At 31.6% G+C, this 25,120-nt stretch overlaps 1 protein-coding gene across 1 annotated transcript; it reads right to left on the bottom strand.

The window, feature by feature from the left end:
* Window positions 1–357: 357 nt before the first annotated feature.
* LOC118203311 (immediate early response 3-interacting protein 1) lies at window positions 358–24,922 on the bottom strand. Its single transcript, XM_035375589.2, has 3 exons — window positions 24,711–24,922; window positions 11,763–11,861; window positions 358–511 (listed from the first exon to the last, which is right to left on the bottom strand). The coding sequence occupies exons 1-3, from the start codon at window positions 24,799–24,801 to the stop codon at window positions 456–458; spliced, it is 246 nt and encodes an 81-aa protein (XP_035231480.1). The 5' UTR covers window positions 24,802–24,922; the 3' UTR covers window positions 358–455.
* Between the last annotated feature and the right edge of the window lie 198 nt (window positions 24,923–25,120).

Raw genomic sequence — 25,120 nt, 5'->3', positions numbered from 1 at the left:
AATCAATTAATCTAGCTTTAGCTTTGCTAGCCTTCATGAAAATTTGAAGATCTGAGCCAAAGTCTATAAGGGTACTTTATCTTGTAATGTAATATTTTAATTTTACTTGAATTTTTGTTTCTGAATTTTCATAACTTGGAGAGACTTAGTTTTCTGTTATTATACACGCTGCCATCTAAATCAAAAGTTTTATCTCCAACCTTAATCTGGTTTGGTATTATTTTACTTAGGGATTAAGAGGACATGATTACAGTTCCAGGAAATAACATTCAGATTAGTTTGGATCCTTATAAAATGATTAAGTTTTGAAAATGATAATTCTTTTCACTAATTAGGAGAAATAAAGTGAGCAGATACTTCAAAAGAATTATTTTATTAAATACATTTATTGACATATAAAAAAAGCAAATATTTATTTAGAAGAAATTTATATACATTGATTACAAATATAAATGTCATCCAAGAATGAGTTTAAAGATGATAACCACTGCATTCAGGAAAATAAGAGGAACTGAAAATGAAAAAATAATACGGTATAAAAAATACACACAGATAATAACATAATTTTGTCTGCTTCTGTCTGCACTATGGATGCTTCAAGTATTTGCATATATAATTTTTTAATATATATTTAAAATTTATATTGAAATAAACTTAAAAAAATTTATGGGCATAAACAAGAAAATGCATTTAACATTAAATTTAATTTCAAAAGCTAAACCACATTTTCAATGTTGAATTTTTTTATTTACAAAAATTAGAAATCAAGTTTTTCATTATTTCACAACGTAAAATTTACAGTGGAACCTTGAGCAACATACAATTTTCAAAGGCAACCTTGAAATCATAAAAACTGGGAGATTTTTGTGAAAAATTTGGGAGGTTTTCATGATGCCTGACAACACCATTTGAAAGGAACTCTAAACTGACTTTAACTCTCATTATATGAACTAACTGTAATACAGTCCGGATGTAAAATATATTAATATTTAATTGGATACTCTTAATTTTATATTCTTTGGCTCATTTCATTTTTTAAGTTTCTCATACTTTTATACTCATACTAAGAAAATCTCATGTAGTAAAGGAAAGCTCTAATTTTCCAAAGTACTTTTAAATACAGTCAAAAGTCGTTAATTCGGACACCCATAATCCGGACATCAAAGCTAAAAACTTTCTGCGCATGCGCACAGGCATTTTATGCGTGCGCGTAAGACCTTGACTACTGCGCATATGCGTGTGCGCAAGTGCAGAATACGTTTTCGCCTGCGCGTTTAATGTATAACGGACGGTGTAAGCTAAAATTATCTAATTATCTATTTCAGTTAATGTTAATGATTGCGTTGTTCCTTAATCTTCGAATTGGATCCCGCTTATTATTTTTTGCAGACTGTAAGAGCAATTTTATAAAAGTAAACTTGAACTTTCGATTATGTCAAATAGAATATCCGATGCTGGAACTTCCAAAGGATCTACAAAACGAAAGTATGTCTCGATGTCCAACAAACAAAAAGTGGAATTGCTGCAAAAAATGGATAAAGACATGAAGAATGTGACAGAGAGGTTAGTGAAAACGAAAAAATTTCCATTGACAAGTTAGTCGGTATTCTCGGCACAGCAATTAACAGGACTTGAACAGCGGAATTTTGTAACTGAACAAGAAATTATGTCTTTTTATAGAATTAAAGAGAAAGTATTATCACATAAAATGAAGCAACTTAAACAACTTACATTAAGAGAAATGTTTAATAAAGTAAACAAATAAAGATTAAGCTTTTTTTTTTGTAAATTTTGATACCCTTTAGATCATAATTGTTCTTTATTTCATAAATTACGGTTTCATATATTTAATTTTAGAATTTCTGCATGCCATCTTACGAGATTTAAACTGATGTTCCATAATCCGGAATCGCCGAAGTCCCGACGAGTGCGGATTAACGACTTTTGACTGTATGATGAAATTAATAATCAATGTACAGAGCATATGTGTGGAATATTAACCAATTAAAAAATTGCTTAAAGGCTTGGGCGTGCAATGAACTGGAAGTTGATCTGTCAGCACTATCCTTATCTTCAGCGCAGATGTTTTTATTTTATTTGGCTTATAATTCCTTACAAATATAGTATTTCATCTCGATATGCTCCGTCTTTGATATGATTTAAAACAAGTTCCTCGTCATTATAATTCGCTTTCAATAGCGAAGAAAGTAACAGAGGTTATTGAAAACGAAAAAATTTCGATTGACAAATTAGTCGGTGTTCTCGACACAGCAATTATAGGACTTGAACAGCGGAACTTTGTAACTGAACAAGAAATTATGTCTGTTTAATAGAATTAAAGAGAAAGTATTATCACATGAAACGAAGCAAAACTTAAACAACTTACATTGAAAGAAATGTTTAATAAAGTAAACAAATAAATATTAAGCTTTTTCTTTTTGCAAATTTTGATACCCTTTAGATCATAATTGTTCTTTATTTCATAAATTACGGTTTCATATTTTTAATTTTAGAATTTCTGCATGCCATCTTACGAGATTTAAACTGATGATCTATAATCCGGAAAAATCGATAATCCGGAATCGCCGAAGTCCCGACGAGTCCGGATTAACGACTTTTGACTGTATTTTTCTATGCAAATATTTTAAATTTTATATTAATCAAGATTGCACACAATATTATTTATTTACACTTCAATTCTTACCGTCAGCTCTAGTAGAAGTTATAAATCAATTATATTTAATTAAGGAATGACCATCTAAGTTTAGAAACAGTGTACCGTAACAGCAATTCAATTATTTGCGCAGTATCTTTCATGTTACTCCCAATTGGCAAGCTACGTGATTTTTAATGAGTATTCGGGTTTTGCTAGTAACTTCAGTTGGAAATCATGCTTAAACTAAGTTAGTTGGTTATTTGAACATAGAAAGAACATGGCAGCTATTTGATTAAGATGCTTTCATAGAGAACCTTTGTAAAGAGAACCTAGAAAACTACGAAAATCAACCATGCAGCCTGGGTTAGACTTTGCAACAAACAATTAGTACAGTCAAAAGTCGTTAATTCGGACACCCATAATTCGGAATGATCTATAATCCGGACATCAAAACTAAAAACTTTCTGCGCATGCGCCGCGTTGACACATGCGCAGAGGCGTTCACGCGTGCGCGTAAGACCTTTTACGACTGCGCATATGAGTGTGCGCAAGTGCAGAATACGTTTTAGCGTGCGCATTTTATGTATAATGGACGTATATGCTAAAATTATCTAATTATCTATTTCAGTTAATGTTGATGATTGCGTTGTTCCTTAATTTTCGAATTGCATCCGGCTTATTATTTTTTGCAGACTGTAAGAGCAATTTTATAAAGGTAAGTTTAAACTTTCGATTATATCAAATAGAATTTCCGATATATATTTGTTAATATGTAAAGGATCTAAAGCGAAAGTATGTTTTGAAATCCGAAATCTGTTTATCAATTTCACGCTGCTCGGCGGCGGGCGCGTAATGAATTGGAAGTTGATTTGTCAGCACTATCCTTATCTTCAGCGCAGATGTTTTTATTTTATTTGGCTTATAATTCCTTACCAAATGTAGTATTTCATCTCGATATGCTCCGTCTTTGATATGATTTAAAACAAGTTCCTCGTCATTATAATTCGCTTCCGATAGCGAAGAAACGTGACAGAGGTTATTGAAAACAAAAAAATTTCGATTGACAAATTAGTCGGTGTTCTTGACACAGCAATTATAGGACTTGAACGGCGGAACTTTGTAACTGAACAAGAAATTATGTCTGTTTAATAGAATTAAAGAGAAAGTATTATCACATGAAACGAAGCAAAACTTAAACAACTTACATTGAAAGAAATGTTTAATAAAGTAAACAAATAAATATTAAGCTTTTTCTTTTTGCAAATTTTGATACCCTTTAGATCATAATTGTTCTTTATTTCATAAATTACGGTTTCATATTTTTAATTTTAGAATTTCTGCATGCCATTTTACGAGATTTAAACTGATGATCTATAATCCGGAATCGCCGAAGTCCCGACGAGTCCGGATTAACGACTTTTGACTGTATTTAACAATCTTCAAATGCTAGGCAACTGGTAAGGCTCCAATTAAATTTCCAATTTAACATTTTATTTGTAAATATTTAAATTACTGTTGTATTCTTAGACACAAAAAGCAAAATTTAACTTTTGTTAACTCGTTAGTAAACTACTAAGCCGTAGTGCAAATGAATATTCAATTTCTTTTGCAATAATTGTATTCACTTAATATTCTTGGAATATGAGCTAAAGAAAGACGTTCTCGGAAGATTATAAAGAAGTGTTTAAATCCGGTGATATTAGGCCTGTTTTACAAGCTCAGGATAAAAAGGATTCTGCAATTGCCCGAGTAGTTGACTTGTAAATGGCTGTGAATTAAGCAGATGACTTTTAATCTTACATTTTCATTCAGAAAACGTATTCAAAATGTTTTATATTGCATGACAATGCATCTTTTCATTATTCAATAACCAGTCAGAGAACCACTTGTGTTCCGAAAACAAGTATGTGTACTCAATCATCCTGCATGTTCTTCAAATTTGTCTTCTTGTGATTTTTTTTTTTCTTTCTAAAAACTAAAGTTGCCTCTCAAAGGAAAGTTTTTTGACATTGAAGAGACAAAAGTAGTACGACATCTACTTTTAGAGGGATGTCAAAAACAGAACTCTACAAGCTTTCTCTTCTATTACATGTTGTGCATCAGACAAAAAGTTGCATCAGCGTAAATTCTATAATCTATTTTTATTACAGTCTGATTACTTAATTAACGTACAAAGAATATATACTAAATCTTTTACTTCAGCTTAAATAATTCGGAATTTTTGACGGAATTGTTGTCGAAACTAGGACTTAGAAGATAAGTCAAATTAAATATTTCGATAACCCAATAAATTCAAGGTCGAATTTCAATATTTTATTTTCGAAGGGAGGGGGAAATTTTTTCAGTTTTGGTAAATTATCCTAAGTATATTTGCTTCGATTTTTTATTTTTCCATAAAAGCGAAAATTTAAGTATGGTATACATATAACGTATAGCTTCAAATGAAAATTTAATAATATACGGAGTGGTTATAATTAAAGTTCCACATTGAAACGGTCATAAAACGAAAACTACTGGATCAAATGTTATCAAACCTGGTAATTGTGTAAAGGAGGTCATAGGAATTTATTTTCCGCGAAAAAAAGGAAGTTCCAAACCTCACCACCATGGGGGAAATGGCGCTGTATGCAATATTTTTAAACGAAATATGGGTCGGAATCTAACTTAACCTTTTGTTACACGGGTTTAATAATATCCCTCAAGATATTTTGAAGTAAGCAAATTACCATTTAAAGGCATTAAATTCGATAAACGTTGAGTGCGCCATCCGTGTACGTGAGAAATTCATCCGTGAAAACCACAAATTACTGATTAGAAAATGTGAGATCGCAAATCACTCGCACAAGTGCGTACAATCTGGAAATCGTTTTCTTACAGATCGCTAATTTGTAATTTTTTAAGCCTGAATTTGGCCGTAAAACATGAAGATACTGATTCAAAACGCTTTTAATCGATTTGGGCCAAAGAAATCCCTCATGTTATCTATCTAGTTCCATTGCATTCTCCTACTGCATTCGATTGCATAGCAGTCATTCCACACCATTTAGTGTTGAATGACAGCTAGTTTTATAACTGAACCATTTTTCTCTGAAGAGCAGTCGACAGCTGGGACACTGTGATTGCAGCTCACTTAGAGTCACTGTAAAAATGTTTCGTGATACATGAACTGCAGTAACGTGGCATTTTAGATACTACAATTTTTATGCAGGGCTGGGCCCCACCTCACGTGTGTCGCACAGTTACTTAGGCAACATTTCACGAATGAACGTCTTATAGGCCAACACTTCCCACCAGACCTCAACCTCTGTGACTTTTGGCTATGGGGTTATCTCAAAAGCACTGTTTATGGTGATAATCTAAACAATTTGGCAGAAAAGAATAATGTGATACACCGACATGTCCGTAACATTCCTCCTGATATGCTAAGAGCTGCTGTTGAGAATGCAGTAACAGGATTTAACTAGCTTTCGGAAAATGCTGGATGCTACATTGAACATGCTTTGTAACAGTTTTGGAAATGATTAAACACATTTTAAACAGATGTTTTTATGTCTTATTTCATTTAACAATATTGCTTTAAAAGTTTGACAGTTTGGTTCAAGTCCCAGCTTTAAAAGTATATATATAATCTTTTATATTAATCCTCTTAGAAAGAATGTTTTAAGAAGTTAATTTTTCTCTCGCGTTATAGATTGTATAAAAAATATGATCTTTAATATGATTTAGATTGTTTCAGCCGATATAGGAATCAGGTCACTCGGTGGTACAGAATAAACCCTGCTGGACTGTTTTATTTCTTTGTCATTTAGCAAAAATCTTTTAATTAAAATATTTATCCAATAGACTTCGCTTTAAACTTTATTTATAGTTAAAATGACTAGAAAATGAAAAGCTGTCTTCAGCTGAAACGCAATTCATGTAATTGATATTTTAAAAAATTGACAACAATGCAAAAGTTATGGAAGTTTAGCAATCGAAAAATCTTAATTTTCTTGTGTGAGCATTGAGAATAACTGTAGAAGGAAAGAAGAAAATTAGGGAGAAAAGTAAGCAAAAATTTGCAGGGAAATTTGGCTGTCAAACATGCCAAGATGTTTCAAATAGTTGGACGCATTTGAATATACTTTCAGGATACTTCAAAGAATTTAGATGTTCAAAGAAAAAACACTTAGATGTGTACACCAGCAAATACCATCAATTGAGCTTGTGTTAACAGAAAAGACAAAAACGATATCATTGCAGATTAAAGTGAAGAGCTACTTGTTTTAGACTATACGGTTGTATAAATTTAAATTACGTTATAGAACATCATATCGTATCATAAATGGAGAATCCCATGATTTTCTCAGTCGAATTATTTGAAGATTCAGGAGTTTATCCAGTGATGTATGTGGATGTCACTTAAAGATGTTTTTTTTCCCCTCCTGATGAAACAGCGGTCGAGCGGTAAATCGCTCAACACTGGTAGTTCTGTCCGAGGTTCAAATCCCATGAACGGGCTGGCTGCATGGGTGTTTTCGTGGTTTTCCCCATGTGTAACGTGTATGCGAGCAAGTTTCCCTTAGAAAGTGCTCCACGAAGGCATCCCTTCCCTTAGGCAGATAGCCCTAGTGTGCTTTGTCATAATTAACCTCTTGATGAATCTCATACCTTCAAAATATTTAGCCTCTAAAGACTTATAAAGGCTCTGACCAAATAATGATGAAATGGATTGAATTGAATTATTAAATTACAGCAAAGCAGGGCGATCTGCCTAAAAGGAAGGATGGCTTCATGAAGAACTTTTTAAGGGAAACCAGCTGGTATATACGGTACACATGAGAAAATCCACGAAAACGCCCATGCAACAAGCCCGTTTATCGGGATTCGAACCCCAGAGTGAACTACCAGTGTTCAGCGACTTTACTGGTACGCCGTTTGTGGGCCTTTATGAAATGGAAGGCGATAACTTTATTTAAAATGATTGTCAGAAATACCAAGATATTTCGAAAAGTTGGATGCTTTTTAATATACTTGGAGAATGCCTAAAGAAAAAGAGCAAGAATAAAGTAGAATGCCTGAAGAAAAAGAGAAGAAAAAATAAATTTTTGCGTAAAATTTAGTATTTGTATTTTTTTTTTTTTTTTTTTTTAAATTTAAAACCTTTTAATCTTATGCTATTTTATTCTTGCGATTTCAAAAATAAAATACTTGACTAAAATATGAATAACATTTTAAGAAACCAAATGTAGGATAAAATTGTATAAAGCAATGGGCACAATGATGAAACTGTTTAAAGCAGTGTATGCAAGTCATCCTAAGTTAAAATGTCGGTTATACATCTCTCTTATTTATATATATCTTTTCTGAACGGAACATTGATAGGCGTGTTAATTGTGCTTTACTGTATTTTCTCTTTTAATATATGCATCGTAGTCTGGGTTCACAAAGTATTCTTCCGAAAGAAACGCAATTCAAATAAATAAAATCAAATTCTGGAAAATTTATATTAATAAATATGTTTAAAATGCTCAGTTCGAAGGAATAAATAGAAAATTTTAAAGCAATTATCTGAAGAGACAATCCAACACAAACAATTAAAATAAAAGTATAAAAATTAAAAAATTACCTAAAATAATAACTATGACAAAAAATATAGTATAAAGAAAACTATAAATGCTGCACCTTTATTTACGCAGTTCGAATAGATAAATAGAAATTTTTAAAACAGTTATTCGAAAAAAACATGCAACTTTAACAATTAAAATGAAATTCGGAAAAGAAAAAATTACTTAAAATAATAACAGTTATAATTAAAAATATAATATAAAGAATATTATTTGGGAAAAAGGAACGATGGTGACTTTTTTTCCTCTCATGGGAAAGGAAACTGGGTTGCCATATATTAAGAAGTTTGCCAAGGGAAATATTCTTGCCGCAAATTGAAAAACAAGTGCCAACATAAATTTGGGAATTTCAAAAAACAAAACATTTCAACAAAAATTTCGCTCCAAATTTTACAAAATTTCATATTTAGGCGTAAAATTTTGACAGCTAATTTTTTAAAAACTACTTGTACGATTTTTACAAAACTTGGCATTCTGGCATAATTTGAGCCGCAGAATTGAAATATGGAAAAAAATTGGTATGTTATTTCAGAAAAGTCCGATTTTGTGTCAAAATACCTATGTTTGAATAGTGCTATATATAAATCTAATATATATCCTAAGTCGCGCTTTCGAGACATGAAGAACGCAATTTGAATTTTGTCAATCGGCCCAGTAGAATGGGAGATATAGAACTGTCCCATTTTTCTTTTTTGAGCAGTGTACATTAACGTTGCCTGGAAAGAGAAAATTACATTTATAACTAATGAAAACTAAATGCAAACTTCTTGTGTACAAAAAAAAAAAAAAAAAAAGTTTGCAATAGTTAAAAATATTTGGTGTATTTGCACCATCAGAGCCAGGAAAAGCAAGGCCCGAACTCATAATACAAGCTTCTGGTATAAGCCTGAATTTTCTAACCTCAGCGCTAAGGTGTCTTGCATGGAAAGTTGGTTTTAAAATTTTTACCTTCAGGAAACTGAATAAGTATTTGCGCTACTCTTAAAGTAGCGATAAATTTTTTTGTAAACATTTTTTTTAAATACCAACTCCATTACAACAATGTCTCTGGTAACACCTGAATTCACAATCTTTGACTCTGAAAGCCATGATTTTATCCATTAGGCAACAGAAGCAACCTTAAATTGATGCAGATTTTAAGTAAAATTCAAAATCTAGGATTTTAAAATTCATTACTATTTTCTTGTAACAATCTACTGCTTTAAATTATTGTGTAAAAATTATCAGCCATATATCATTATGGATGATAATTATGGTTTATTACTCCTGGTAAAACGTTGAGAATTTTTGTTTAAATAATTTATTAAAATATTAACTTGTTCATTTTTAATTAACTTCTGAAATTTTTACCAAGATTAATCCATTTGACTTCAAGAAGAATTTTTGAGAGTATATTCATTTAAAAACTGTGGTATAAACTGGACATTCGTAACGACATATTTGAAACTGATGTGGCAAGCGGCAAAAAGTTGAAGTTCAGTCAACTTGCACAGTCTCCGCTCTTCCAAAAAATACCACCTCTGAGCTCGTTTCTGATTGGTCAACGCTTTCCTCCCCGAACGTGTGATCATGTTGGTGTGAAATGGCCTTTACCCTCATTGGAAATGTAGGAATATGACTCTGATGAATATTGAATTGATTCCAACAACGAAGATTTTGAAACTGAAGCTAATTCAGTTCATAACAGACTTGATCAGCATGAGTTGAATGATTTGTCACAAGATTTGGTACTATCTAAAAAGCTTCAGAGCTGTTAGCATCAAGACTACAAGAAAAAAAACCTGCTTGAAAAAGGAGCTAAAGTATCCTACCTTTGATGCATATTTTGTATACTTTTGAGACGAAGACATGGTATCTTATTGCTTAAAAAGACGACATTATAGACAAAAATTGAAGTTATTTTTGGATTAAGAGGCCAAAAGTTTGTCAAAAACAAGTGACAGAACTAAGACAATAAAACTGCTATTTCCCAGTGTAACTAGAGTAATCTATAATCCAGATGTATAGCTTCATAAACCTGCTCTCTTCCTTTTAAGAACTTTTCTTTTTATCAGTATAGGAATGGAGAGTTTGATACTCGAGAGAAAGCAAGTGTGCCATAAAATAAATTTCCTCCTAGTGAACTAATATTTCTCATTAAATATATATATATATATGAAGGGCTTGCAGCAAGAAGGGCCTAGCTCCACATTTTTAAATTTTCAGAAAATGAAAAAAAATTTCCAAAATTCATTTTTTAACTTAGGTTCTAAACCTTTGTCTTCATTAAAAGTACTAGTAAAAATGATTTTTTTATGGCTACTTCTCTGACCTTGTACTCCAATTTTAAAGAATGATTTTATTTTTTTAAACAAAAAAGACCCATGAACACAAAATCTACAAAGTGGAGCTGGGCTCTTCTTGCTGCAAGTCCTTCAATTATTATCCACAACAATATTCAATCATCTCGCACGATGTTTTCCCTTTAAACGCCTGCCAGCCATTATGGAAGAAAAGGATCTATTTCCACCATGAGTGAACCAAATTTGCTATCAAGATATCATCAGTTCTGTGCGAATTAATTCAATACAAAACCATATGCACATGACAATATGTCATACAGCAATAATAACATAAACACTATTCATTTTAACCATCCGAGCATTAAGGGTTTTGCTCTGAAATTTCAAAATTCCCAAAATCTCCCGAATAAGTGATATTTTCTTTATTGTAATTCCAAAATGACTATCTCACTTTGTACCTTGACTCTTTTTCATCCAATATTTATCATAATCGAAGTCAGACTTATTAGGATCTGGCAGAAATTCTTATGTGCAAAGAATAGGAAAGCCATCCTTTGATATGGAATTTTACATCTTTAACCCTTGGGTGGTTAAAACATTAAATACTTTCTGCTGTAAACTCACCATTTTTCAAATGGAAATCATATCTACTGCATGATGTGTCACAGGAAAATTCACATATGTGAATTTCAAAATAAAAAATATTCTTGCTTTATATGAATATCAAAAACATGTGCAATCCAAAACTTAGAAATTACACGACTTCGAATCCTGATGAAACATTTATAATAGCCATGTACTGTTTATTTTTATTAAATGTAAAGGAATTGTAAATAATGAAACAGAAAATTAAAAGAAATATAACAATAATATAAATGATGTCCACATAAACAAAAAAATACAAATTTCTACATTTTTATGAGCAAGAAGGAAAAGTACAGTCTTGTTTCACTTTTTCATCAATCTAAGAATAACTTCCAGTTGAACCAGTATCTAGTATTGAAATAAACTCTATGGAGATATACGCACTCAAAATAATATCCTAATAAGTTTTTCATTTTGCTAATCAACTAATTCAATAAATAAATTTTATAACACAAAAACAAACATTAGCAATTTTTAATATTATGAAACACATTAACTTGTATTATTTAATAAAAATTATTAAATTATATTAAATTTTAACACAATATTAGTAAAAAAAATTACAAAACTCACTTCTCATAACAGTTCTAATTGAATGAATTAGATTCATTAGCTGGCCTTTTACTCCAGGTTCTTCTCCAAATGCACGACTCTGATCTCTTCCCCATCCAACTACAACAAATCAATTTACACATGTTTCATATTACTTGAAATTAATAAATAATAATTAAGCATGTAATTTATCTGTGTGCATGGTATTTATGGCATAATTTATGTAGATGGAGAGATGCTAAAAAGTGAATACTTTTTTATGAAATTGGGAAAAGTTTCTCTGAAACATTTAACTTTATAAATAGTATCTAATTAACAGTTGAAATGCAGTTACTATTTTGAAATGCAAACACATTTAAAAATTATTAATGGCAGCTTTTCATATGCAGTCATCAGTTTTCATACAACTGCTAACAACAATGAAAGTTTTTTGTTGAAAGAAATATTGCAAATTTATTCACAGAAGTGGCCACATAAGCCTATTTTTAATAATGAAAGGTTTTTCAGTGAGTCACCATTAACACTGGATTATGGAGAAGATGTAAATCCAACTACATAAAACTGACCAAAAAAAAAAAAAAAAAAAAAAAAGAGCTCAGATTAGTGTAGGTTTTATATGAAATGACATATGCCCTTCGTATTGAAGGAGCAAAAATATTATGCATTAGTCAAAAGAGCGGTGCAGATATATGGATGACATATAATAGCATACATGTTCCTCATATACCTATATATATATTTAATGTAAGAGAATTTCTTAATTGAAGATACTGCACAAGTGGCTAAAAAAGTGTAGTTATTCATTAATAAAATACTGAAAATCCTAATTATACATATAATGTTAAAAGAACTCTGTAAAGAAAACACTGATAAAGGGACCAAATTTTATTATTAAACATAATTTTATATATATTTATATATATTATTTATTATAAACATTGTACATAACTATTTAATTAACAGTTATTGTATACAACTATTAATTAAATAGTTATGTACAATAAATATCTTCTAAAAATATTTATTGTACATAACTAATATATATTTGGTACATTACTATGTGATACAACAATGAATCAAATTAAAATCATACATTAAATCCTGAAAGAATTCTGTCAATACTAATGAAATTAAAGAAATAAAAAATTTAATAAAATCATGCAATCTCTAAAATATTCTGCACAAAAGAAAATCTGGTTACTTATCTATCATTCTGCTGACCGTGAAAGTTGGCAGAGAATTGTTAATCATTCCTTTGGAATTCTGAAACAACCGACTCCTATGTAATGAACAATCAGTATTTGACCTGCTTCATGTTTGCACTTTATAAAAAAGCTTTCAGCAATTTCTACTATTTTGTTAGACCTTCTGATTTTACTGGAATCTCTTTAATAATAATATGAGCACAAATTTCCTGCAGATTATTGTTCGAATTTATCACTGTTTTGTCAGCCATATTCAGCTAACAACATCATATCCATTAACACACACTTTTTTCGATGACAGGATCCCATAACTTTGAAATTAATTAATTCAATGCCTGATGTTCTGTAAAAGGTTGTTCCCAAATTTTTCTTTCTTTCTTTATTTATTTTTCAAAATGCAAGGAAAAATAGAGCAATAACAAAGAAACACAAAATATGACTTATTGAGAATCCTTTGGGTTTACATCAAACAAAAGCACATACGTCATAAGTGTATCATTATATCTCATTAATCCCACATTGACTATAAATCACTCTGCTTGGTTATATAGTTTCACGGCAAATGGAATAATACGTAACTATAAAAATCCCTTATGCAAAAAATCCCTATGGCATCATTTCTAATAGTTATACATTTCTAATCTTTTGTCTATTATTTGAAACACTAAACACAATGTTTAGAAAAGCATGAGTAAAAAATGTCAACTAAAAATGCAAAAAATAAAATACCTTCTTCAATACAAAAGCTGCTTTCTTAAAAATGGTCTGAATATTACACAAGGGTAATTTCTATAAACAGTGCAATATTATACCCAAAAGTTTTTAGTGTAGACGGTCTCACAACAGCTGAAAATTAGGGCATTTCTCCATCATCCAGCTAATGGTGAGAAGAATCACTGGCCAAAGCACAATGTAACCAAAGTGGGCAACCCAGAATATAACAAACATATATTTTATCTGCCAACCCAATTTGGTTTGAGAATAGTCAAATATCATTTACGACTAATTTTTGTTTTATTGCATGTCTAAGTATAATACTGGTAAGTTTTATCATTCTTGCAGTTGTCTCGGTATGTCTCCAAATACAACTACTGATTGATGCAATTATCTGCGAGAAGGATGCATGTTCTAGTATGGAAAAAGAAGAATGTCAAAGAAATTGTTTTTTTACAAATAAAAGTAATTTTTAATATTTAAGGTTGATGTGAAAGCACTAACATACTGCTGTGTGATGCTGAGAATTATGCAATTCTCTGATTCTTTTTTTTAAAGTATATAAGATTATTATCCACACAGACCAAGAAAAAGAACCAAAAAAGTTTACAGTTTTATTGTGGATGTTTGCGGCATTTTTAGTTTAGTTAATTTGTTACTGTTTTATGAAATTTTAATTGCTTCATTCAAGATGTTTGTTTCATGTAATTTTTACTGTTTTAGGGATGTTTCTTGCATTTGCATTCTTTAATTCATTGTTGTAGAATTATTTTCCAAATAAATTGTTTTTTTCTTCCTATATACCTGGACTTATATTTAAAGAAACATCGATGATCACATAGCTGGCAACACTATTTTTGTCATTACATAATGAAGTAAAATATATATCTAATAGTATTATATGTGAAGAGTGGGGATAAAGTGTATTCCAATATTTTGAAGGTTGCAATGCCAAAGACATTTTTCATAAATTTTCCTCACAGAATTATTGTACTAGAAATGTGTGTTCAAGAGAAAGAATAGGTAACCAATGTTGAATGTCATTTGTAGAAGTAAATACCTCTAACCTTTGAACATCATCTGAACAATGTAGCTTAATATAACAAGAAAAACATCAAAGAATTCAGTGTTTAACAAAATCTAATACACTACAAAGTCCGTAATCCGGACTCGTCGGGACTTCGGCAATTCGGGATTATACATCATCAATTTAAATCTGGTAAGATGACATACAGAAATTACAAAATTAAAAATATGAAACCGTAATTTATGAAATAAAGAGCAATTATAATCTAAAGGGTATCAAAACTTACAACAACAACAACAAACAAAAAAAAAAAAAAGCTTAATATTTATTTGTTTACTTTAGTAAACATTTCTATCAATTAAGTTGTTTAAGTTGCTTCGTTTTTTGTGCTAATACTTTCTCTTTAATTCTATAAACAGACATAATTTCTTGTTCAGTTACAAATTTCCACTGTTCAAGTCCTGTAATTGCTGTATCAAGAATACCGACTAACTTGTCAATCAAAATTTTTTCGTTTTCAATAACGTTCTCTGTAATAATGTTTCTTTGCTATTGGAAGCGTGCATGGGTAAGCGCTTTACTGGCTTTACGCACATGCATAGCGGACACATGCATCAAACGCACATGCATAAGTTTGTTGCTTTGAGGTCCGGATTGCAATAAAGGATCATTCCGGATAATGAACGTCCAGATTACAGGCTTTGTACTGTAAAAAGCAAAAGAAAATGGCACAAACTAAGCAAATTTGCTAGACTATAGTTTCGAAAATTAAATGGATGCTGTAGGAGTAAAAATGATGAAAAAATACACCACCATAAAAACAACAAAAAATCAGAGAAGTTCTAGCTCAGGGGTTTCCAATGAGGTCTGTATGAATCGCTTACGGGTTGATGGAATTTGAAATGGGGGTCTATGATAATGAAGAGCTCAGTAGATGTGCACTGGGAATGGTACAATCTAATTGGTATTCCAATGATCATAAAAAATATTAATAAAATTGATAATTAAACTTTTATTAATAAAGCCAATGCTCAAATTGTACTCGAGTCTGGCTCTAGTTCTAAATTTTGAAGTAAATCATAATTCCAGCCATAACGCACCGGTTTTGGTTTGGTTTAATTATGGCAAAACACACTAGGGCTATCTGCCTAAGGTGAGGGATTCCTTCGTGGTGGATTTTCTAAGGGAAACTGGCTCGTATACACGTTACACATGGGAAAACCACGAAAACGCCCATGCAACCTGCATGTTCGTGGGATTTGAACGTCGGACCAAACTACCAGTGTTCAGCGACTTTACCGCTCGGCCGCTGGTGGGCTTTTTTTTCCCTGTTGCCTTCTGCTTGACATGAATTGGACATTTTTTCCCCTATTGCCTTCTGCTTGACAGCTAGAATTATATCGATAGGACATCATGGTCAGAAAGTGCTGGCCTCTCTGTTTTCGATGCTCTACTTAAAATTTTCTTTCATACTCTTGTACTATTTCCAGCATTCTCTCTATTCTCATTAGTGATGCTTTCAGGGCCAGATTAAGACCTTTAGAAGCCCTAAGCACTTAAAAGAGTTAGGTGCCTCCAAGTATGTTTATTTTATGTTTTTCTTCATTCATCCTCTTCTCTTTCTCAGTTTTGGTTTAGCTGCACTATGCATTCCAAAATAAAAACAGCAATGTGAAATTTCTTAGTACCATCTTTCCTGAATACCTAAGACTTTTTTGTGGTGCAATCCCTTTCATTGATGCCCTAAGCATATGCTTATAGGGTATCCACAAATCAACCCAATTTTTGGTATCTTCATATCATGTGAAGCACTGTTCAGACAAGCCATGCATTATCAATTGAAACAAGTAGTAATCAGAAGGAGCAGTCTAGTGAATACTGTGGGAGGAAGAAAATTTCTTATTCGAGTGTTTCTGAGTAGGTTTAAACCAGTTGTGTCGATGAGCATTATCATGTGGAAGAATAATTCTGTCAGGTCTATAGTAATAGTGGGTACATTTTTCTTTGAGTGTTTGGTTCAATCTCATGAAGTGTGTTCAGTAGAGAACCCAGTAATTGTTTCTTCTTCTTGACTTAAAACTTAACTTCTTCAGTAAAAACACTATTTTACTGTTAAGAAAATTAAAAATAACAACATTATAACATAACAAGCATAATTATAGAGTAAACAAAACAAGATGGCCAGCAAAGTGATTCATTCTGCATATGCAGCCAAATTATTCCATTAGCGCTGAGATGGGTACCGGTGATTGCACATAAAAAAGTTACATAAATAAATATATATATATAAATGATAATGCTCATCCCCACAACTGGTTTAAACCTACTCGGAAATGCTCAAATATATATATATATATGATGTACCAGCTTTTGTCAGGAATAAATAGATTGTTGAAGAATCATCAATGCAGTCGTAGCTTAAATTATCAGACGATAGTTTTAAAAAACAGAATCCATTTATTATATTTCAGGAGAAAATAGCAATTACAAAAACCTGATCTACGGAGTAAATAAAAAAGAACTACTAATAATATTTTGTATGAAGGTTTACTGCATCGTGACATTTAAGAAAAAGCTCCAATATTCCTTTTGCGAGTCTTTTTATAGCCTCTGGAAAGGCGGAGCTTCCAAGAAATGACGTCAGCCAATTCAGTTCGCTTGAAATATTTCCAGAACATTTTAAAACTGTACGTGTAGAAAAAGGCGGGAAAAACAACTTGACTATGGGGCTGTGGATTTAATTCCAGGTACTTTCAAATAAAAGACCGTCGCCATTAAAAATGAAAAGAACATACAATTAGAATTTTAAGTGTATTCTTGACTACGGAATTTTATTATTACATATATATATATATATATGTGATATTTTCCAGCAGTTGTGTTGAAGCTTGACATTGCTTTTGCAGAGTGGTTAAGTCAGTATCCAAAGAAGACACAGGATTTCACCTTTTACTATTCCATATATTTATTTTAATTTCAGAAGCCGATCAATATTCATTACTAAATAATACTACTTTAAATTTACTGTGTCATACTTTGAACAAAGAAAAGCAGAAAAGCAGCAGCGAGGGGTTGTAGCGCAGCAGGAGCTTCTGTTGTTGTGTGTCAAAATGGCACAAGCTCATTACTTATACTAGTGGTTACGTAACAGACTAGAATGTTCTGGAAAGTACTGGTCTAGGGGGAAGATCCTGAATTGCAGAAAGTTAATTAAAGTTTCCTAGTTCGCAAAGAGCAAAGCCGTCCCATGTTTTATATTTTACATAAATTACATACATTGTGAAGGGAAAGATTTGGGGCTCCCTAATGGAGAACCCCATTCCTTGTGACCTATCTAGACCTATTGGTGCCACTAACTTTAGATTAAAAATTGGACATGACCGAGACACTTACACAAGATTTGGTTTAGCAGACTCTCCATCTTGCCCATTATGTGATACTCACGACATCAATGATTATTTGGGCACTTGTTCTGGATTTAATGATATGGCAATGGCTAATGCTATTAAAAATTAGGTTGATCTTTACATTATGGTAACTTGGCGTTTTTTTGGCGAAAATTTGCCGACCAACTCTCCTACAGCAACCCTCTATTTTTTTTTTCCCACCGCCATTTTGTCTTCACGAAGTAAAGACATGTTTCTTTTCTTTTTATCTACTGAACACTTCCTCCAACAATCTACTAGCCGAATTACACTTATGCTAGAAATTTTATGTAACAAAACTGCTTAATCATGACAAATATTCACTGCAAAATTGGGAAAAAGTGCACAATACCATACTCCTTACGCGTTTTTCAAAATAACACATACACATAAACCATGTACACGCCGACTTATTTTTACTTAAAAAAACATCCCAGAATTACACAAAAATGGCATTGTGCACACTCTTCACTATATCCATGTACACTGCTTTTTTCTCATAAATCAGAAAAATTTCACGAAAATACATGACAATTTTCTGAATCTTTAAACCCGCTAAAAAGAACATATATGAAATTACCTGATCGCGAAAAAGTTTATATCCTTTCCAAATATGAACATTTCCACATATAAAATAAATAAAATATCCAAAAACTTTTACCTCTAAATCATCTATCATATTATACACGTCACCAACGAATTCATACCGCAAGCATTACAAATACTTAGTGTCAAATATTTAAATTATTTCCATGCACGTTTACTTCAACTTAAACGTATACCAAATTCCTACAAACATAAAATTCACAAAATAACTATCATTTAATTAAAATATCACTAAACCATGTACACGTCGACTTATTTTTACTTAAAAAAACATCCCAGAATTGCGCAAAAATGGCATTGCGCACACTCTTCACTATATCCATGTACACTGCTTTTTTCTCATAAATTAGAAAAATTTCACGAAAATGCACAACAATTTTCTGAATCTTTAAACCCGGTAAAAAGAACATATATGAAATTACCTGATCGCAAAAAAGTACATACCCTTTCTAAATATGAACATTTCCCCGTATAAAATAAATAAAATATCCAAAAGCTTTTACCTCTACATTATCTATTATATTACAAACGTCACTAACTAATTCATACCTTTACTTCATTACAAATGGTTACAAATACTTAGTGTCAAATATTTAAATTATTTCCATGCACGTTTACGCAAATTACTTTACTTCCACCTTACATTTAGAACAATGCATAAAAATAATATCCTCAAATAATTAAAAATACTAACTTACCTATTCTTCTTCAGAATCTTGATTACGTGTCCGATAAACTTTTCTTATTTCTGTTTCAGGATCTTTAAAATCATACTTATAGTTCACACCAAGGTACCAGGTAAAATAAATAACTTAATAAAACATCTTTACTTCTATCGCACAACCTTAAAGAAACACTTATTACCCCTTTCAATCCCACTAAATACGCATTTCGAATTCACTTTAGTTAGGGCCATGGGATCCAAAAGTTAACGAACACTGTTTCACACAACACAGAATAAAGGCAAATACAAAATTTCGAGATTTTTTCCCCGATTTCCCCCCTTTTCCAATTAAAGAACCGTAATTCGTCCATTAATATCACATGACATATCCCATGATCTCTCATTTCCCTCACACAAAATAATGCGTAATTGGAACTGAGTACTGCTCACATTATTACCAAAGTCCCAGGTAGTAACCTTTATCGCCTCCAAAATGTCGCCAAACTACCAGTTACCATATTGTAAAGATCAGCCAAAAATTATTGTACTTTTTTTAATGTTTCATAACTCTATTGGGTTGCCCATCCATCACAGACAACTAATGGTTGTCTTGCTTGGGTCTGGCGCAATATTAAAAAATAAATAAATAAATAAAAATAAAATAATAAAGCACCAAACAAGACACACAGACCTTTTTCTTAGGCTTCAAAATCAGAAAAAGAAAAAAAGAGTATTTTTCCCATTTTGCCGGTGTAGGCGATAAGGTCGTCAAAAATGGTACAACCAATGCCAAACGGAATATCCTCGCTCGTAACATTTTATGCCTCATTTTTAAAACAAGTCACAGCCATTTTAGTTAGAGTAGACTTTAACATACCTCTTATATTATGATGAAGTTGTTGTTTCACTTATCGCCAAGTTGTTTCATTTATGGTAGCCTCAGTAGTTGAATGTTATGGAAATCCTATTGTGACGTAATTGGGTGCATGATTCTGGGAAATTTTGAATCATGGAATGTTTTGTAAGTGCTTTTGTGGTGTGTGTTAGTTTTATTGTTTAGACAGTAGAAAGGCTTAATGTAGTAAGATTAATTTGAAGTTTCTGTACGATTTGGAATGGAAGGGAAAAAAAAAAGCATTAATTGACTGGTGTGTAAATGAAGGTTTAATTAGTAGCCATTATAAGTGTTCTGTATGTAGGACGGATATGCATCTAGTCCAACGTAAAAACCATTTAGGTGGATTTGAATGGGTTTGTAGGAAGAAAGGTTCAGATGTGGCGACGTCGATATATGGATTCGAGTTCAGATAATTTTAGGAAGTTTTTGGATGCTGTTAAGGAATTTTGTGTGCCACAGACTAAAGATGAAGGAACTTTTAAATAGGGTACATGAATATTTGCTTTCTGTAGTGCTTAAATGTATAACATGTTTTTCCATTTTCATGTTATTTTATTGTTTGGTTTAAACTGTAGTTTACTGAGATTACGTATTTTTTTTTGTTTGCCTGCATTGTAGAATTGAGTGCTCCTTTGACTTTTTAAGTGAAAATATATCGATGTGTACATGGACAAAGTGAAAGGAGTGCACAATGCAAGTTTGTGCAATTCTTGGATTTTTTTAAAGTGAAAATAGGTCGACATGTACATGGAAAGTCAAGGGAGTGCGCAATGCCATTTTTGTGAAATTTGGGGATTTTTTTTTTTAAAGTAAATATGTTGATGTGTACAGAGATACTGAGATTGTGCAATTCTTTTGTCTTGTTATTTTGGCTTTGTGTGGTGGCGATGTTTAGCTCAAAAATCGCCGTTATGCAAGCCAAAATATTAAGTCAAAGAATTGCACAAACTCTGTATCCATGTACTGCCAAAAATTGCTAAGGGGTACCCTAAAATATACTTTTATCACCATTTCTTATCAGATTGATTATTTCTTTCGATACTGGCATACAATTACATAGAATTTCTACCAGATAGTTCAATTTTATGCCCCAAGGTCATTTGCGGTAATTAAGTTAATTAGGATGCAACAATCACACTGCTCATCCAAAGGCGAAAATATAGAAAAGGCAAAGTAAAGGGTTAAATTCATCAATTCTAATGAGAATGCATTAGCAAAGTAAAGCACTGCAGTTTTACATAATTTCTGAGTAAGCTATCCGTATGAATTAAAATGATCCTTGCATTTAAACTTAACTTAACCTTGCATTTAATCTGCATATTAAGATTTAACATGAAATTAATGTAGATAATTACTGAGGGAATTAGATTTTTGTAGCGTAGTTTATGCGAGATGAGATCACTTGGGATCATGTGAGATGAACTGGCAAATCAGGATGCTAGTTCATGAAAGCATAGTAAATTCTTAAATGAATGTCTTTTTACAAAATTTTATACGATATTAAAATGTTTACTCCTTCAAAATAAAAAATTCTTAGAACTAATATTTGTTAACATTTTTTATGTGTATACTGTGTGTTGCCAAATAAAGTCTGCTTGGCGAGATTTGCGCCAGTGAAACAGAAAAGTATAAAAAACACTGCCAAACTACTGTTGAAGACAATGATGTGAAAAAGTATTATGTTAACCCCATTGCAAATAAGGAAGCATAACAGAAAATAACTATCTATAAATATTATTGTAATTAGATGAAAGGTTAATTTTACATATTAAATTTTTTATTACAATCCATTAAAAAAAACTGAAATCGAGGTGCTATCTAGCAATGTGCCAACAGCATTTCTAATGCTATTTAGCACTGCCTCACAGCTGCTCTATATTTTGTGTATAATACTCACTTCAGGGTTGACAAATTAATACAGTATAAAGTCCGCAATCCACACTCGTCAGGACTTCGGCAATTCCTGATTAGAGGTTTTTCTGGGTTATAGATCATCAATTTAAATCTGGTAAGATGGCATGCAGAAATTATACAATTAAAAATATGAAACCGTAATTTATGAAATAAAGAGCAATTATAATCTAAAGGGTATCAAATTTTACAAAAAAAAAAGCTTAATATTTATTTGTTTACTTTATTAAACATTTCTTTCAACGCGCACATGCGTAAAGCATAATGTATGCACATTCTTTACATGCATGTGTAAAGAATGGTCCGGCTTGAGGTCTGGATTATAGATCATTCAGGATAATGGACATCCGGATTATGGACTTTGTACTGTACTTGTTGTTAGCAGCAAAATGTTCAAAGCAAGCATCTCACAATTCATCTGATTCACATGTTTTCCAGCAATCGGTATAAGTAATGCTTCCTTCTGTGATATCTTGATGATGACATACAATAAAGCTTTCACCAATTGATTTGGAACAGTGACCAAAAGAACATTAATTCGATTCCCTGCACAATCCACAGAAAGCCCATTCTTGCCAAAGAGCCCACTTGACAATGTTTTTTGTTCAAATGAAAAGGCTTTTGTCTACTTCAGTAGTATTGTTACTTCAGCCACTAAATCTGTAACACATATCTCACACAGGTTACTCTTCCAGCCTACAGATGTACTGTGGTTCATCTTCAGCTGGAGTTCATACAATTTGATAGATTTCATATCCTGACACCAAAAATTGATGACCTCATATCTGTACAGAAAGGGATTTGCAATCCTTCAAATGAGTTTTGTGCTCTTAATCCTTTCTTCTCATTATAAGATTCTTTCCTGTAGCACCACTTTGCTATTGATAAATACAATTAAATCTCGTGGTTCTTTGAGCATGGTTTTCTATCATGAATGATGTCTTTCCTTTAAAAAAATTCTATAGTAGACTTTTCATCCTTGGGCAATTAACAAATTATTAGATCCACAGCATTATCAAAATTTTTTAAAAATAAACCTGCATTTTAATAGTGACTTAAAAATCTAGAACTATCTAAATTTATAATATCTAAATTCATGCATATTTAGAGAAATTTAAATTTATGCACAATTAGTGATTAAATGGGCACCATTGCTGGAGTTAGTGCTTTTGTGTATATATTTTCACTGCAGTTTTGTATGGTTCCAATCATGGAATTGTACCTTAATATGTCTGATTATCATCAACGAATTTAAATTAAGCATCACTGGTACTGCTAGTTGATGCAGCATATACCAACACTTTGCTAAAATTTCATAGTCCATACATAAGATATCACAGTTTTGAACTAGTTTAAATCCTTATATACTTCTAATATGGGAAAAGTGCAGAATCACCCACTGCTTCGCGCATTTCTCAAAATCACGCGCCATATAAGAGGGCGATTCTGCATCGACTTGAAAATAACAAGTCAAAGAATTGCACAAACTCAGTATCCATGTGCACATCGACCTATTTTCACTTAAAAAAAAATCAGAGAATTGCACAAATGTGGCATGGCACACTCTCTTGACTTTGTCCATGTACACATTGATACATGCCATATAAGTGGGTGTTTCTGCCCTTTACCCTCTAATACAATTATTTCCGTTTTTGATGCAAACGTAAAATCATAAAAATAATGATTTCAGTAGTTGTCATTCACAATTATTTAACATTTCATCTAGTTAAAAAATAGAGGTTAACAGGTGCATTCCGATATCCAGCTCGAAAGTTCAGTGTTTAAATGGTTTATTTATTTATTCAAAGTGTTCAATGAACTGATATCCGCTTCAAGTTCAAACTTACACTTGAAGCAGAAAGCTGTTATGATAAATGACTGTAAATTAATTTAAAACAATAAATATATAAGCGAAGTATAAACGGCATGGCAATTTTAGTCTGATAACTTCACTTACCAGTGTGTAATGCCAAGGATATGAAATTCTCAGATGTTCTTTTAAGGGAAAATAGAACCTTGTGTATAAGAATGAAAATCAGTAATGTAACATACCATATGATATACATAATGTTTAATGTGAGCAATGCCGAGGTTGAGAACGATGCCAAATTCACCATATGATATACATAATGTTTAATGTGAGCAAAGCCGAGGTTGTGAAAGATGCCAAATTCGTAAAATTCTTTGACAATAACAGATAAGAACTTATCTCATATGAAAACATGTACTATAGAGCAGTGTTTTTCAACTGGATTTACTCCAAGGCCGGGTAAAATATTTCGGTACGTTCTCGAGGACCGGTAAGTTTAATGATTCGAACCATTGGCACAATTTTTTCACATAAATAAATATTAAACTAAAAAAACTATAGTTATTAAAACGTACGTGCTGTTTTCATATCGGTTGTCGGGCGATGACACTTTGAATTTTGGACAGTAGATGGATATTTCGCGGACCGGCGGTTGAGAAACACTGCTTTAGAGTATCTTATATACTCATTTAAGTGAAGAGCATCTTACTTTTAGCGAGAAATCTCTCTTCGTGAAGTACAGCAATAGCATTAATGCATAATAAAGTAGCTTCGAATAAATTATACAAAGTTACAGCCATTATTTATTGATTCTCCAAAGAATTAGTAAAAAAAAAAAAAATTCTATAACTACAACGTTAAATTACTCTACAAACGTTTCCATTTCAAAACCAGAATTAAACTGCGGTAATAATGTGGCCAACAAGCATATTCTTAACTTTTTATGCAATTATTAGAAATGTAGAGTTTTTAATTTTTTCTCCTTTTTGAAGAAGTAAAATAATATATAATTGCTTTCTAACATTTTAAAATTAGGAATTAAATAATTACTAGTTGAATTACGACTATTAATAAGTACATAATTAACACAGAAATGCTATATACTGTGCTGATAGCCAT

The sequence above is a fragment of the Stegodyphus dumicola genome, chromosome 2 (genome assembly GCF_044657685.1).
Source record: "Stegodyphus dumicola isolate Sdum_Otavi_A_Nest chromosome 2, ASM4465768v1".
Lineage (NCBI taxonomy): Eukaryota > Metazoa > Arthropoda > Arachnida > Araneae > Eresidae > Stegodyphus > Stegodyphus dumicola.
The sequence above is the reverse complement of the archived record's forward strand: the minus strand, read 5'-3'. Positions and strand labels throughout refer to the sequence as shown.